At 42.8% G+C, this 16,914-nt stretch overlaps 1 protein-coding gene across 3 annotated transcripts in view; it reads right to left on the bottom strand.

Annotated features, from left to right (window-relative positions):
• pif1 (PIF1 5'-to-3' DNA helicase homolog (S. cerevisiae)) overlaps positions 1-16,914 on the bottom strand; it is a 148,520-nt gene that overhangs the window by 35,072 nt on the left and 96,534 nt on the right. For all 3 annotated transcript variants that reach the window (XM_072912875.1, XM_072912873.1, XM_072912874.1), the window contains 2 exons: positions 12,489-12,612; positions 3,671-3,796 (listed from right to left, as the gene is read on the bottom strand). In XM_072912875.1, coding sequence (XP_072768976.1) covers positions 3,671-3,796; positions 12,489-12,612 — 250 coding nt within the window. The remainder of the gene's footprint in view (positions 1-3,670; positions 3,797-12,488; positions 12,613-16,914) is intronic.

Genomic DNA, 16,914 nt, shown 5'->3' on the forward strand with positions numbered 1-16,914 from the left:
TTAAAAAATTACAGTTGGTACAAAATGCGGCTGCTAGACTTTTGACAAGAACAAGAAAGTTTGATCATATTACGCCTATACTGTATATACCTTTATATACATATATACCTATATATATACCTATACTGGCTCACCTGCACTGGCTTCCTGTGCACTTAAGATGTGACTTTAAGGTTTTACTACTTACGTATAAAATACTACACGGTCTAGCTCCATCCTATCTTGTCGATTGTATTGTACCATATGTCCCGGCAAGAAATCTGCGTTCAAAGAACTCCGGCTTATTAGTGATTCCCAGAGCCCAAAAAAAGTCTGCGGGCTGTAGAGCGTTTTCTATTCGGGCTCCAGTACTATGGAATGCCCTCCCGGTAACAATTAGAGATGCTACCTCAGTAGAAGCATTTAAGTCCCATCTTAAAACTCATTTGTATACTCTAGCCTTTAAATAGCCCCCCTGTTAGACCAGTTGATCTCCCGTTTCTTTTCTTTTCTCCTCTGCTCCCCTTTTCCTTGAGGGGGGTGGGGGGCACAGGTCCGGTGGCCATGGATGAAGTGCTGGCTGTCCAGAGTCGGGACCCGGGGTGGACCGCTCGCCTGTGCATCGGCTGGGAACATCTCTGCGCTGCTGACCCGTCTCCGCTCGGGATGGTGTCCTGCTGGCCCCACTATGGACTGGACTCTTACTATTATGTTGGATCCACTATGGACTGGACTCTCACAATATTATGTCAGACCCACTCGACATCCATTTCTTTCGGTCTCCCCTAGAGGGGGGGTTACCCACATATGCGGTCCTCTCCAAGGTTTCTCATAGTCATTCACATCGACGTCCCACTGGGGTGAGTTTTTCCTTGCCCGTATGTGGGCTTTGTACCGAGGATGTCGTTGTGGCTTGTGCAGCCCTTTGAGACACTTGTGATTTAGGGCTATATAAATAAAGATTGATTGATTGATTGATTGATATAGTTAATATTGTTAATAAATTAAAGGTGTTTAATGATCATACAAGAATGTTTAATCCAATAGTTAATATTGTTAATAAATTAAAGGTGTTTAATGATAATACAAGTATGTTTAATACATATAGTTAATATTGTTAACAAGTTAAAGGTGTTTAATGATAATACAAGCATGTTTACCACATATAGTTACCGTATTTTCCGCACTATAAGGCGCACCTAAAAACCACAAATTTTCTCAAAAGCTGACAGTGCGCCTTATAACCCGGTGCGCTTTATATATGGATTAATATTAAGATTCATTTTCATAAAGTTTCGGTCTCGCAACTACGGTAAACAGCCGCCATCTTTTTTCCCCGTAGAAGAGGAAGTGCTTCTTCTTCTACGCAAGCACCGCCAAGGTAAGCACCCGCCCCCATAGAACAGGAAGCGCTTTTTCTTCTACTGTAAGCAACCACCCGCCCGCGTAGAAGAAGAAGAAGCGCGCGGATATTACCGGTACGTTTCATTTCCTTTGTGTGTTTACATCTGTAAAGACCACAAAATGGCTCCTACTAAGCGACAGGTTTCCGGTTCATGAAAAGACGCAATCTCTCCATCCGCACACGGACTACTATTTCACAGCAACTGCCTAAAGACTTTCAAGAAAAGCTGGCTACTTTCCGTGCATATTGTAAAAACAAGATAGCTGAAAAAAAGATCCGGCCAGAGAACATTATCAACATGGACGAGGTTCCACTGACTTTTGATATTCCTGTGAACCGCACTGTGGATACAACGGGAGCATGTACGGTGAATATTCGCACCACAGGGAATGAGAAGTCATCCTTCACTGTGGTTCTAGCTTGCCATGCTAATGGCCAGAAACTTCCACCCATGGTGATATTCAAAAGGAAGACCTTGCCAAAAGAGACCTTTCCAGCCGGCGTCATCATAAAAGCTAACTCGAAGGGATGGATGAAGAAAAGATGAGCGAGTGGTTAAGGTAAGTTTACGCGAAGAGGCCGGGTGGCTTTTTTCACGCAGCTCCGTCCATGTTGATATACGACTCCATGCGCGCCCACATCACGCTGGTTTTTAATATATTATTAAAGTTTGACTGACCTATCTGACTGTTTTTTGACATTCCTTTAGCGCAGTTAGATGCGGCTTATAACACGGGGCGTCTTATAGGTGGACAAAGTATTGAAATATGCCGTTCATTGAAGGCGCGGCTTATAACCCAGGGCGCCTTATGGTGCGGAAAATACGGTAATATTGTTAATAAGTTAAAGGTGTTTAAAGATAATGCAAGCATGTTTAACACATATAGTTAATATTGTTAACAAGTTAAGGTGTTTAAAGATAATACAAGCATGTTTAACACATATAGATTCCTTTCTTTCATGAAGACAAGAATATAAGTTGGTGTATTACCTGATTCTGATGACTTGCATTGATTGGAATCAGACAGTGGTGCTAAAAACGTCCGCATTTTCGAATGGAGGAGAAAAAAAGTCCTCCTTGCTGTCCAATACCACATGAAAGTGGTTGGTTTTTGGCATCTTATTTGTCCAGCTTCCGTACTCCTTTGTATACACTTTACAAGAAATACATTGTCGGCAAACTCCGTAGCTTGCTAGCTTGTGCACGCCAGCTTTCTGAGACTCTTGTTTTGTTAGCGCAGGCAGGATGAAGCAGAGCTTTTATTGTGCAACTGTGCAGTCGGTCTTTGGAGTTTTGACGACAGGTACGGCGCCAGAGTCTGTTGAAATAAAGTGTTTCTCGCCTTCCAGTCGGTAATTTTAATGAGCTGGCAGCAGCCAGCGTCATCTCAGAAGACCCTCGGGTGCCGTGAATGCCAATCAAGTGACGAAAGTGACGTCATAGTGAAGATTTATGATCGCTCATTTTTAGGACCATTTTTTTTAATGCCTGGCTGGTGATCGACTGACACACCCTCCGAGATCGACCGGTAGCTCGCGATCGACGTAATGAGCACCCCTGCGCTACAGAATAAAGAGTGCTTACTCCGCATGTCAACATCTCCGGCCGGTGCCACACCAACAAAATGCCGAGGCAACCGTTTCCACATCAACACCGTATGAAAAAAATAATCAACAACAGAAGGAGATAACGTCTGCAGGAACCTACCACATAGCGAAGGACATACACTATTTGATTTCCTATTATGCAGCTCATTTTTATTTGACACTTATTGAAATATCTTGTGTGACATCATGCACAAAAGTGCACTTTATTTGTTTTAAACTATTGTAGTGGCGTTCTGTACAAAAAGTGCACTTTAATTTAGTGTTGTTTTGATATGTCATCTTAGTGACATCATGCACAAAAGTGCACTCATAGCTTGTTTTAAAATGTCTCTGACAATCTTGCACTTTGTTTTGGAAATGACATGAATGTTTGTGCCACTGCTTAATAACTGTTTAATAAATACACTTTTAGTTGTGATTTCCCTCTCTGCATGAAAGTTTAAAAGTAGCATATATTAATGCAGTATGAAGAAGAATGTTTTAATGTAGACACATAGAATCATCATACTGCTGTGATTATATGCATCAAGTGTTCATTCAAGGCTAAGGCAAAATATGGAGATATATATCGTGTATCGTGACATGGCCTAAAAATATCGAGATATTAAAAAAAGGCCCTAAGTGCATGTTCCACCATTCACTAATTATGTGCGAGCGACGGAACCCGGCCTGACTGACCTGCAAAGTTGTGTAGCGTTGTTCCTCCGATGTGACATGCGGCCACTCCCGTGCTGGCAGTGGCAAAGGTGCTCTTGGGAGGGAGCGACCCGATGATTCTCTTCAGTAAGAAGGACTTCCCGGTACCTGAGAGCACAGTCTCATCAATGCATCGCATTAAATGATTGACATCTTGATTTTTTTTTTTTTTACATAATAATGTATTCATTCAAAAATCAAGACTGGAAGAAAAGAGTCTGAAAAAGACAAGTCATCTTATAGTCGAGGGCATACTTGCCAACCCTCCCGGATTTTCCGGGAGACTCCCGAAATTCAGCGCCTCTCCCGAAAACCTCCTGGGACAAATTTTCTCCCGAAAATCTCCCGAAATTCAGGCGGAGCTGGAAGCCACGCCCCCTCCAGCTCCATGCGGACCTGAGTGACGTCAGGTGCACAACACCATGTAAATCGTTGGCCAACCAAAAAGTAACCCCAGTACGCTACAGCCAACATTCACCAGGAGATGGCAACAGACAAACATAGATCACTCTATTACATTCCTCCCCTTTTTAGAAATGTATAGAAGTTACTCAAAATAAATAAACAACCCAACCAAAAAATGCAGCAGCTCAATTAAAAAACTGTACTTAAGCCACATTCTTTTCTTTTTTTTTTTAGTACTGAACTCTTAACCCTCATTTGTAAAAAATAACATGCTTATTATACAAACAGTATTTGTACACCTTTAACACAGATTTTTATACTGTCTTCAGAGATTCAGTTTTTTTGGTGGTACTCGAAACCTTTCTGGGTACCTGCGAAAGGGTGTTCAGCATGGTTGGAAAAATAGTGACAGAGAATAGAACAAGGATGGACAATTCAACCCTTAACTCAACGTTATGTGTGTGTATGTGTGTAAATAAATGAACACTGAAATTCAAGTATTTCTTTTATTTATTTATTTATATATATATATATATATATATATATATATATATATATATATATATATATAATAAAATAAATATATATATATAATAAAATAAATATATATATATATATATAGCTAGAATTCACTGAAAGTCAAGTATTTCATATATATATATATATATATATATATATATATATATATATATATATATATATATATATATATATATATGTATATATATATATATATATATATATATATATATCCATCCATCCATCCATCCATTTTCTACCGCTTATTCCCTTTGGGGTCGCGGGGGGCGCTGGAGCCTATCTCAGCTACAATCGGGCGGAAGGCGGGGTACACCCTGGACAAGTCGCCACCTCATCGCAGGGCCAACACAGATAGACAGACAACATTCACACTCACATCCACACACTAGGGCCAATTTAGTGTTGCCAATCAACTTATCCCCAGGTGCATGTCTTTGGAGGTGGGAGGAAGCCGGAGTACCCGGAGGGAACCCACGCAGTCACGGGGAGGACATGCAAACTCCACACAGAAAGATATATATATATGAAATACTTGACTTGGTGAATTCTAGCTGTAAATATACTCCTCCCCTCTTAGCCCCGCCCCCAATCACGCCCCCGCCCGACCCCCCCCACCTCCCGAAATCGGAGGTCTCAAGGTTGGCAAGTATGGTCTAGAGTTGTCCAGATACCAATATTTTGGTACCGGTATCAAAATGTATTTCGATACTTTTCTAAATAAAGGGCACCGCAAAAAAATGGCATTATTGGCTTTATTATAACAAAAAATCGCAGGGTACATTAAACATATGTTTATTATTGCAAGTTTGTCCTTAAATAAAATAGTGAACATACAAGACAACTTGTCTTTTAGTAGTAAGTAAACAAACAAAGGCTCCTAATTAGTCTGCTGACATATGCAGTAACATATTGTGTCATTTATCTACCTATTAGTTTGTCAACATTATGAAGGACAAGCTGTAAAAATGAATTATTAATCTACTTGTTCATTTACTGTTAATATCTGCTTATTTTCTCTTTTAACATGTTCTATCTACACTTCTGTTAAAATGAAATAATCACTTATTCTTCTGTTGTTTGATACTTTACATTAGTTTTGGATGAAACCACAAATTTAGGTATCGATCAATCAATCAATCAATCAATGTTTACTTATATAGCCCTAAATCACCAGTGTCTCAAAGGGCTGCACAAGCCACAACGACATCCTCGGCTCAGATCCCACATCGATTCGATACCAAAAGTAGTTACAGGATCATACATTGGTCATATTCAAAGTCCTCATGTGTCCAGGGACATATTCCCTGAGTTTATAAACATAATATAAATTTTTTTTTAACTTAAAAAGATTTTGTGATGCTAAAAAAATATCGATTTAATCATAGTAGTATTCCACTAGATACGCTCCTGTACTTGGTATCATTACAGTGGATGTCAGGTGTAGATCCACCCATGTCGTTTGTTTACATTTTGACGCCGGTGAGCTATTGTATCCTCCTACGGCAGACCTGGGCATTCTGCGTGAGGCCAATCATAAATTACAAAATACATTTAAAAAAGTATCTATGTCGAGTGTGCAATACAACGGTGCTGCTTTTGTTTTGAAAAGCGTTATTTGTATTACTTCCGTGTGGACGTATGCGCGTGTGTGATTGTGAGTGAATGTGAACAGCGGCAATCACAAATTACAAAATAAAGTTTAAAAAACATCTATGTTGTGCGTGCACTATAACTGTGCTGCTTTTATTTTGAAAAGTGTTATTTATGGACGTATGTCCTGTGAGTGAAGGTGCACAGCGACAAGTGATGAGACGCTAAAAAGAGAAAAGTTGATGACGAATGGCGTGTTTTCAACAAGACATGGACTGACAAGTATTTCTTTACAGAAATTAAAGGTAAAGCCGTGTGCTTAATTTGTGATACACAGATTGCTGAAGCAGGGCCTGGGGAATCTATGGTGGGCTCTCCTATTTCTGGGGCTGAGGTTGCAGAGGTAGTTAAAAAGCTCCTCGGTGGCAAGGCCCCGGGGGTGGATGAGATCCGCCCGGAGTTCCTTAAGGCTCTGGATGTTGTGGGGCTGTCTTGGTTGACAAGACTCTGCAACATTGCGTGGACATCGGGGGCGGTACCTCTGGATTGGCAGACCGGGGTGGTGGTTCCTCTCTTTAAGAGGGGGGAACCGAAGGGTGTGTTCCAACTATCGTGGGATCACACTCCTCAGCCTTCCCGGTAAGGTCTATTCAGGTGTACTGGAGAGGAGGCTACGCCGGATAGTCGAACCTCGGATTCAGGAGGAACAGTGTGGTTTTCGTCCTGGTCGTGGAACTGTGGACCAGCTCTATACTCTCGGCAGGGTCCTTGAGGGTGCATGGGAGTTTGCCCAACCAGTCTACATGTGCTTTGTGGACTTGGAGAAGGCATTCGACCGTGTCCCTCGGGAAGTCCTGTGGGGAGTACTCAGAGAGTATGGGGTATCGGACTGTCTGATTGTGGCGGTTCGCTCCCTGTATAATCAGCGTCAGAGCTTGGTCCGCATTGCTGGCAGTAAGTCGGACCCGTTTCCAGTGAGGGTTGGTCTCCGCCAAGGCTGCCCTTTGTCACCGATTCTGTTCATAACTTTTATGGACAGAATTTCTAGGCGCAGTCAAGGCGTTGAGGGGATCTGGTTTGGTGGCTGCAGGATTAGGTCTCTGCTTTTTGCAGATGATGTGGTCCTGATGACTTCATCTGGTCAAGATCTTCAGCTCTCACTGGACCGGTTCGCAGCCGAGTGTGACGCGACTGGGATGGGAATCAGCACCTCCAAGTCCGAGTCCATGGTTCTCGACCGGAAAAGGTTGGAGTGCCATCTCCGGGTTGGGGAGGAGATCTTGCCCCAAGTGGAGGAGTTCAAGTACCTCGGAGTCTTGTTCACGAGTGAGGGAAGAGTGGATCGTGAGATCGACAGGCGGATCGGTGCGGCGTCTTCAGTAATGCGGACGCTGAGCCGGAAGGCAAAGCTCTCGATTTACCGGTCGATCTACGTTCCCATCCTCACCTATGGTCATGAGCTTTGAGTCATGACCGAAAGGACAAGATCACGGGTACAAGCGGCTCAAATGAGTTTCCTCCGCCGGGTGGCGGGGCTCTCCCTTAGAGATAGGGTGAGAAGCTCTGCCATCCGGGGGGAGCTCAAAGTAAAGCCACTGCTCCTCCACATCGAGAGGAGCCAGATGAGGTGGTTCGGGCATCTGGTCAGGATGCCACCCGAACGCCTCCCTAGGGAGGTGTTTAGGGCACGTCCGACCGGTAGGAGGCCACGGGGAAGACCCAGGACACGTTGGGAAGACTATATATCCCGGATGGCCTGGGAATGCCTCGGGATCCCCCGGGAGGAGCTGGACGAAGTGGCTGGAGAGAGGGAAGTCTGGGCTTCCCTGCTTAGGCTGCTGCCCCCGCGACCCGACCTCGGATAAGCGGAAGAAGATGGATGGATGGATGGAGGTTGCTGTGTTTAAAGAATATCATTTGAATCGCCACTACACGACGAAGCACGAGGAAAAATACCGGAATCTGTCTGATGAAGCGCGCGCAAGGGAGGCTGATGCGTTGATGGTAAAACTGCAAACCCAACAAGGACTTTTTGCCAAATTTCACACCCCCAGAGATGCAGCCGTCAGGACAAGTTTCGTCATTTCTCACAAAATCGCCAGAAAAAGTAAGGCGTTTTCTGACGGAGAGTTTATTAAGGAGTGCTTATTGGACTCTGTTGCGCTGATATGCCCGGAAATTTGGAGCTTCAGCTGCAGAACAGAACGGCCGACTTTGACTGTTTTTCGCTGGCTTTGGATGAGAGCTGCGATGTACGTGACACCGCCCAGCTGCTCATCTTCTTACGTGGGATAAATACAGACTTTCAAATCCCAAAGGAGCTGGCAGCCATGCAGTCAATTAAAGAGACAACCACAGGTAATGACTTGTTCACATAGGTAAATGCGTGTTTGGACATTTTAGGACTGAAATGGGTGTGACAATCCAATCCAATCCACTTTATTTATATAGCACATTTAAACAACAAAATGTTTCCAAAGTGCTGCACAACAATATTAAAAACAATATTCAAATAATATCTTTAGCTCCACCAATGACTGAATAAAAACAAAAAAAATAATTACATATAAAACCAATATAAAAAAAACAATATAAAATAAATATGATTAAAAACGATTTTTAACCCTAACCCTAACCCTAATCGCTAAATCCCATGAAATCTTTTACATCTAGTCTCTTACGTGAATGAGCTAAATAATATTATTTGATATTTTACGGTAATGTGTTAATAATTTCACACATAAGTCGCTCCTGAGTATAAGTCGCACCCCCGGCCAAACTATGAAAAAACTGTGATTTATAATCCGAAAAATACAGTAAGTACTTTATTGACACAAATCATTTCCAGGTGTTTGCGGGCCAGATAAAATTATGTTGCGGGCCAGATCTGGCCCCCGGGCCTTGAGTTGACACCTCTGATTTATGCCAACAATGTGTGGAATATACCTTTAAAAATCAGCAATAGAGTGAAGCAACAAACTTCAACACAATTGCAATATTCTAAAGAGGAGTTCAACAAAAATCATTTTCAATTTTACCCGAAAATATTTATTATATAAATACTTTAGACAATTTTTTTCCATTCAACGGTCTTAACCCTTGTGTAATGTTCATATTGTTGTTACTCAGCCAGCGTTTGTGGGTCTGATGGACCCGTTGCATTTTGTGGCTTTTAATGCCTCACAATCAAACACTTTTATGTTAAAATACTGAACAGATGTTTACCTTATCCCAATAAAACTGCAAACCCAACACGGACTTTTTGCCAAATTTCACACCCCCAGAGATGCAGCTGTCAGGACAAGTTTCGTCATTTCTCACAAAATCGCCAGAAACAGTAAGGCGTTTTCTGACGGAGAGTTTATTAAGGAGTGCTTATTGGACTCTGTTGCGCTGATATGTACAGAGACTTTGACTGTTTTTCGCTGGCTTTAGATGAGAGCTGCGATGTACGTGACACCGCCCAGCTGCTCATCTTCTTACGTGGGATAAATACAGACTTTCAAATCACAAAGAAGCTGGCAGCCATGCAGTCAATTAAAGAGACAACCACAGGTAATGACTTGTTCACATAGGTAAATGCGTGTTTGGACATTTTAGGACTGAAATGGGACAAGCTGGCAGGTGTGACCTTATCCCAATAAACATCTGTTCAGTATTTTTAACATAAAAGTGTTTGATTGTGAGGCATTAAAAGCCACAAAATGCAACGGGTCCATCAGACCCACAAACGCAACAATATGAACGTTGCACGGAAAATTTCTCTGCCAGTTTCTGCATCCCACAGGGATTCTTCTTTTGTGTTTCTGCACCTGCGGTTCCCACGCATTGTTTGTCAACACTGTCTGCTCTCATTTTCTCGCACATTTGACCCTCTGATGTTCTGTGTACCTACACTCTGTCCTCCTCCTGTCTAGGCCTACTGTGTGTGTGTTACACAGAACATCAATTTCCACACTTCTATTAGCCCAGGGTCCAGTGGACCCGGACATCTTATATGTAATAGAAATGTGTAAGGGGGGTGTATGGTGTGTGGTCATTAAATATGTATTCTGATATATGTTCTTCACAGAAAATGAGCCAAAGTCAGTGAGTCTCAGTTTGAAAAATTAATTAATTGTATCATTTTTCTTTTAATAAAAAATGAAAACGGGTCCCACAGACCCGAACACCACACAAGGGAGGAGTCGTCTTATATTTGGGTCTATGGAGATAAATGCTTCAGCCCAATGACCTGTGAAACAAGCAGGACTCCACCAAGAACAGTAAGTTAAACATTGTTTTTCACTTTGTGAAAATGTTCTCGTATTAATCACAAATGTTGACCATTGCCTGTCAAACTGTGATAAAAAAAAAAAATGGACTTGCAGAATGAAGCGAGTTGGGATTGTTTCACGTTTCAGATCCGCAATTACAAGTGGAAAAACACATTTTGGATTATTGATTTTAAAACATACACTGAATGTGTATATTTTATATACAAACCCCGTTTCCATATGAGTTGGGAAATTGTGTTAGATGTAAATATAAACGGAATACAATGATTTGCAAATCCTTTTCAACCCATATTCAATTGAATGCACTACAAAGACAACATATTTGATGTTCAAACTCATAAACTTTTTTTTTTTTGCAAATAATAATTAACTTAGAATTTCATGGCTGCAACACGTGCCAAAGTAGTTGGGAAAGGGCATGTTCACCACTGTGTTACATCACCTTTTCTTTTAACAACACTCAATAAACGATTGGGAACTGAGGAAACTAATTGTTGAAGCTTTGAAAGTGGAATTCTTTCCCATTCTTGTTTTATGTAGAGCTTCAGTCGTTCAACAGTCCAGGGTCTACGCTGTCGTATTTTACGCTTCATAATGCGCCACACATTTTCGATGGGAGACAGGTCTGGACTGCAGGCGGTCCCGGAAAGTACCCGCACTCTTTTTTTACGAAGCCACGCTGTTGTAACACGTGCTGAATGTGGCTTGGCATTGTCTTGCTGAAATAAGCAGGGGTGTCCATGAAAAAGACGGCGCTTAGATGGCAGCATATGTTGTTCCAAAACCTGTATGTACCTTTCAGCATTAATGGCGCCTTCACAGATGTGTAAGTTACCCATGCCTTGGGCACTAATGCACCCCCATACCATCACAGATGCTGGCTTTTGAACTTTGCGTCGATAACAGTCTGGATGGTTCGCTTCCCCTTTGGTCCGGATGACACGATGTCGAATATTTCCAAAAACAATTTGAAATGTGGACTCGTCAGACCACAGAACACTTTTCCACTTTGCATGAGTCCATCTTAGATGATCTCGGGCCCAGAGAAGCCGGCGGCGTTTCTGGGTGTTGTTGATAAATGGCTTTCGCTTTGCATAGTAGAGCTTTAACTTGCACTTATAGATGTAGCGACCAACTGTATTTAGTGACAGTGGTTTTCTGAAATGTTCCTGAGCCCATGTGGTGATATCCTTTAGAGATTGATGTCGGTTTTTGATACAGTGCCGTCTGAGGGATCGAAGGTCACGGTCATTCAATGTTGGTTTCCGGCCATGCCGCTTACGTGGAGTGATTTCTCCAGATTCTCTGAACCTTTTGATGATATTATGGACCGTAGATGTTGAAATCCCTAAATTTCTCGCAATTGCACTTTGAGAAACGTTGTTCTTAAACTGTTTGACTATTTGCTCACGCAGTTGTGGACAAAGGGGTGTACCTCGCCCCATCCTTTCTTGTGAAAGACTGAGCATTTTTTTGAAAAGCTGTTTTTATACCCAATCATGGCACCCACCTGTTCCCAATTAGCCTGCACACCTGTGGGATGTTCCAAATAAGTGTTTGATGAGCATTCCTCAACTTTATCAGTATTTATTGCCACCTTTCCCAACTTCTTTGTCTCGTGTTGCTGGCATCAAATTCTAAAGTTAATGATTATTTGCACACAAAAAAAAATGTTTATCAGTTTGAACATCAAATATGTTGTCTTTGTAGCATATTCAACTGAATATGGGTTGAAAATGATTCCGTTTATATTTACATCGAACACAATTTCCCAACTCATATGGAAACTGGGTTTGTACAAATATTTTAGCTTGATTTGAATTTTCTTTCATTTAAGGCTGTTAAAAGTATGTTCAAATAGACATAATGGTAATTAATAATGAATAATTCATTTAAAAAAAATGATTCTTATGAATATTTATTCAAAACCATTTGACAGCGCTAACATGAGCATATGCAGCTACTCAGGGAGCCGCAGAGATTCGTACCTGCGCTGCCTGTGAAGAAAACGTTCTTTCCACCCAGCACAGCACTGAGGACCGCAGCCTGTCCTTTGTTCAGCTTGCGGGACGGTAAAGACAGGATGGGCTTCTTGCTGGGGTTGGCTTTCACCTGAAATGATCACACATTGCCTTTGGAAGCTTTGCAAAATAGGCACGATAATAACAAAGGCAATATTGCAGAAGCAGATGAATTGTAGCATGTAAACCAGGGGTCTCAAACTCAATTTACCTGAGGGCCACTGGATGCTGAAACTGGGTGAGGCTGGGCCGCAAGAAAAGATTTCTTAAAAAAAAATCGAACATGCACTTTTTAATGAATTCACCTTCTTTGAATGGCTTTCCCGCCCTAGCAACCATCTCACTCACCATGTAGCTAGCTTTGACTGCTGCATCGCTCTTTTCGCTTGCTTTCTTGAAGAAATCTTGTTGCCTCAGTAGACTGGTTTTAAAATGTGCAACCCGGTTCACTCTCTCATCTCCCTGGTATTTTGCATACTCCTCAGCATGTCCAGTTGTATAATGACGTTTCAAATTGTATTCCTTGTGCACCGCAACTTTCTCTGTGCAAATAAGACACGTAAAAGAAAGTGCATCTCTATCCTCCTTCAAAACCGAAATAAAAGAACACCTCCAGTCAACTTCAACCTTAAACTAACACCCTCCCAGGATTGTTAATAATCAAATGTAAATGCTTTTTCTGATCTCTCTCTCTCTCCCCTACTACTACTACTACTACTACTACTAATCCTACCAAGTCAGATCTACACTGTTTCAATATCCATTTCTTTGTTCTCAATTGTTGATGACTGAAGTGCTGATACCAACCAAACAAGTGACGGCTTCAATTAAAAAATACAACGGTTTGAATTGGTCCAGGTTATCAGGGACTTTATTACTGACGGACAGGTCTCGCGGTGATCGCGGTCGGGGGGTGGGGGGGGGAAGAGTATCAGCGCTGGGGTCCAGTGCACCACAGTTTTGTATTGTCGCTCGGTCCTTCGTCGGAGTGCTTTGGAAGCTACCGGACCGCTCGTCTGCCCGGCCCGGACGGTTTACAGCGGCGCCGGGGGAAGGAGCGAGCAGGCGGGCGAGCGAGGGAGGCAGGGAGGAAGAGCGTGTGCGGGTGTCGTGGAAAAGCGGCAAAATGTTTCTCTGCTTGCATCACGTAAGTGACGTCAATGCATACTTGCCAACCTTGAGACCTCCGAATTCGGGGGATGGAGGGGGTTTGGGGTGTGTGTGTGGTGGTGTGGGGGGCAGGGTGGGGGTGGGGGGGGGGGGGTGGGGGGGGGGTTGAGAAAGGCGGGGTTGGGGGTAGCAGGGGTGTTTTTGTAGCCCGGAAGAGTTAGTGCTGCAAAGGATTCTGGGTATTTGTTCTGTCCAGTGCACCACAGTTTTGTATTGTCGCTCGGTCCTTCGTCGGAGTGCTTTGGAAGCTACCGGACCGCTCGTCTGCCCGGCCCGGACGGTTTACAGCGGCGCCGGGGGAAGGAGCGAGCAGGCGGGCGAGCGAGGGAGGCAGGGAGGAAGAGCGTGTGAGGGTGTCGTGGAAAAGCGGCAAAATGTTTCTCTGCTTGCATCACGTAAGTGACGTCAATGCATACTTGCCAACCTTGAGACCTCCGAATTCGGGGGATGGAGGGGGTTTGAGGTGTGTGTGTGGTGGTGGTGGGGGTGGTTGAGAAGGGCGGGGTTGGGGGTAGCGGGGGTGTTTTTGTAGCACGGAAGAGTTAGTGCTGCAAAGGATTCTGGGTATTTGTTCTGTTGTGTTTATGTTGTGTTACGGTGCAGATGTTCTCCCGAAATGTCTTTGTCATTCTTGTTTGGTGTGGGTTCACAGTGTGGCGCATATTTGTAACAGTGTTAAAGTTGGTTATACAGGCACCCTCAGTGTGACCTGTATGGCTGTTACTTAAGTATGTCTTGCAGTCACTTGAGTGATCCAGCAGATGCCTCATACAACATGTAACTGAGCCGGCACGCTGCTTGTATGGAGAAAAAGACTGCGTGATGACAGGTTACAGAGGACACTAAAGACCGTTCCATCAAGACATGCCCCCAATATTGTCAAGAGGCACATACCACACAGTGAATGGTAGATTCCTTTAGCTCCACACACAACGCTGTCAAGCGCCGTTCATTTAAAACTCGCGGGCCGCACTAACATTAAACTTTCATATTAAGGTGGGGGCCGCAAAATAACGTCTCGCGGGCCGCAATTGGCCTGCGGGCCGCATGTTTGAGACCCCTGATGTAAACGATAAATGGTATTATTGATAACCGCTGTAAAACTCCTGATGGTTAGAATTACTCTTTTAAATTAAAATCACTGAAAAACGGTGATAACTGCACTTTGATAAACTCATGGAGGGACTGGCACCAGCTTGCTAGCCTAAATGCTAACAGGAAATCAAGAGCCATTAACGTATTTCGCCATCAAGAAAGGACGTACCTGTTAGAATAATTGTATCTAAGTTATCACAAAACTTTGTGTTACATTGAGACAAAAGCTGTCTTTGATCCTACCAATCAGAAGGCTTGTAAAACTCCACTGTGTAGGATGGGAAGCAACATGAAGGTGTTCGGTTTCAATTCATGTATTGTAATCAACAGAAAGATATTGTCTCAAACCCAAGAACTACAAAGCAAAGAGGAAGCAGGCCCTGACTCCCCACAAGGCGACCTTTTCTGTGAACTCTTTTACGACCTTTTCTTTGAACTGTTCTGTAACCAAAGGCGATGGCTGTTTACGACCCACGTCCCCTTAGAAACAGCTGTTGCCATGTAATCAGGGAAATCTTCCGCCAGAGCGTGGTGAGACGTCCAGGCGTTTCTCCTCAAATTGAGCCAAATTTATCAATCAATCAATCAATGTTTATTTATATAGCCCTAAATCACAAGTGTCTCAAAGGGCTGCACAAGCCACGACGACATCCTCGGTACAAAGCCCACATAAGGGCAAGGAAAAACTCACCCCAGTGGGACGTCGATGTGAATGACTATGAGAAACCTTGGAGAGGACCGCATATGTGGGTAACCCCCCCCCCTCTAGGGGAGACCGAATGCAATGGATGTCGAGTGGGTCTGACATAATATTGTGAGAGTCCAGTCCATAGTGGATCCAACGTAATAGTAAGAGTCCAGTCCATAGTGGGGCCAGCAGGACACCTTCCCGAGCAGAGACGGGTCAGCAGCGCAGAGATGTTCCCAGCCAATGTACAGGCGAGCGGTCCACCCCGGGTCCCGACTCTGGACAGCCAGCACTTCATCCATGGCCACCGGACCTGTGTGTCTCCCCCTCCCCAAATTTAATTCTGTCTCTGTTTAATTCTTTGCTTCTTGTCTTGTTTAAACTCATATAAAACACATTACTGTCTGAGCAACTAAGATATTCAACTGTACTCACTGAACCTACAAGCTGTGCTCTCTAAGCACAGAATGATCCTTCTATACCAGGGGTCGGCAACCCGCGGCTCTTTAGCGCCGCCCTAGTGGCTCTCTGGAGCTTTTTCAAAAATGTATGAAAAATGGAAAAAGATGAGGGAAAAAAAAAAAAGTTTGTTTTAATAGGGTTTCTGTAGGAGGACAAACATGACACAAACCTCCCTAATTGTTATAAAGCACACTGTTTATATTAAACATGATTAAACACTGATTCGAGTATTTGGCGAGCGCCGTTTTGTCCTACTAATTTTGGCGGTCCTTGAACTCACCGTAGTTTGTTTACATGTATAACTTTCTCCGACTTTCTAGGACGTGTTTTATGCCACTTCTTTTTCTGTCTCATTTTGTCCACCAAACTTTTCACGTTGTGCGTGAATGCACAAAAGGTGAGTTTTGTTGATGTTATTGACTTGTGTGGAGTGCTAATCAGACATATATTCAAATGTCTATTCTTGGTGTTGGCTTTTATCAAATAAATTTCTCCCAAAAATGCGACTTATATAGGTTTTTTTCCTTCTTTATTATGCATTTTCGGCCGGTGCGACTTATACTACGGAGCGACTTATAGTCCGAAAAATACGGCAGTATTTTCTCACTAAATGTAATTGATTTTTTTCATTTTGACAGAAAAAAAATATATGTACTTCTTGAAATTGCATGCCTTTTAAACTTTAATAGTATCCATTATTGCAACAAATATTACAGTATATTATCATACTTTCCAAATTTTTTTTGTCTAAATAAAAATACTTAATTTACAGCAAACTACCCATCAAATCAATAAAAATGACAATACATTTTACGTTGTTCTTTACAGCACATTACTGTAAATTGAAAAAAAAAAACGACTGCTGTTTTTTGCGTTAAAATTCTGTTGGCTGAGCTGCGAGTTTTTTACTGTAAAATCTACGGTTGTTTTTAACGGTGCAATTCTGTATGAAAGGTGCTATACAAATAAAATGTATTA

The sequence above is a fragment of the Nerophis lumbriciformis genome, linkage group LG03 (genome assembly GCF_033978685.3).
Source record: "Nerophis lumbriciformis linkage group LG03, RoL_Nlum_v2.1, whole genome shotgun sequence".
NCBI lineage: Eukaryota > Metazoa > Chordata > Actinopteri > Syngnathiformes > Syngnathidae > Nerophis > Nerophis lumbriciformis.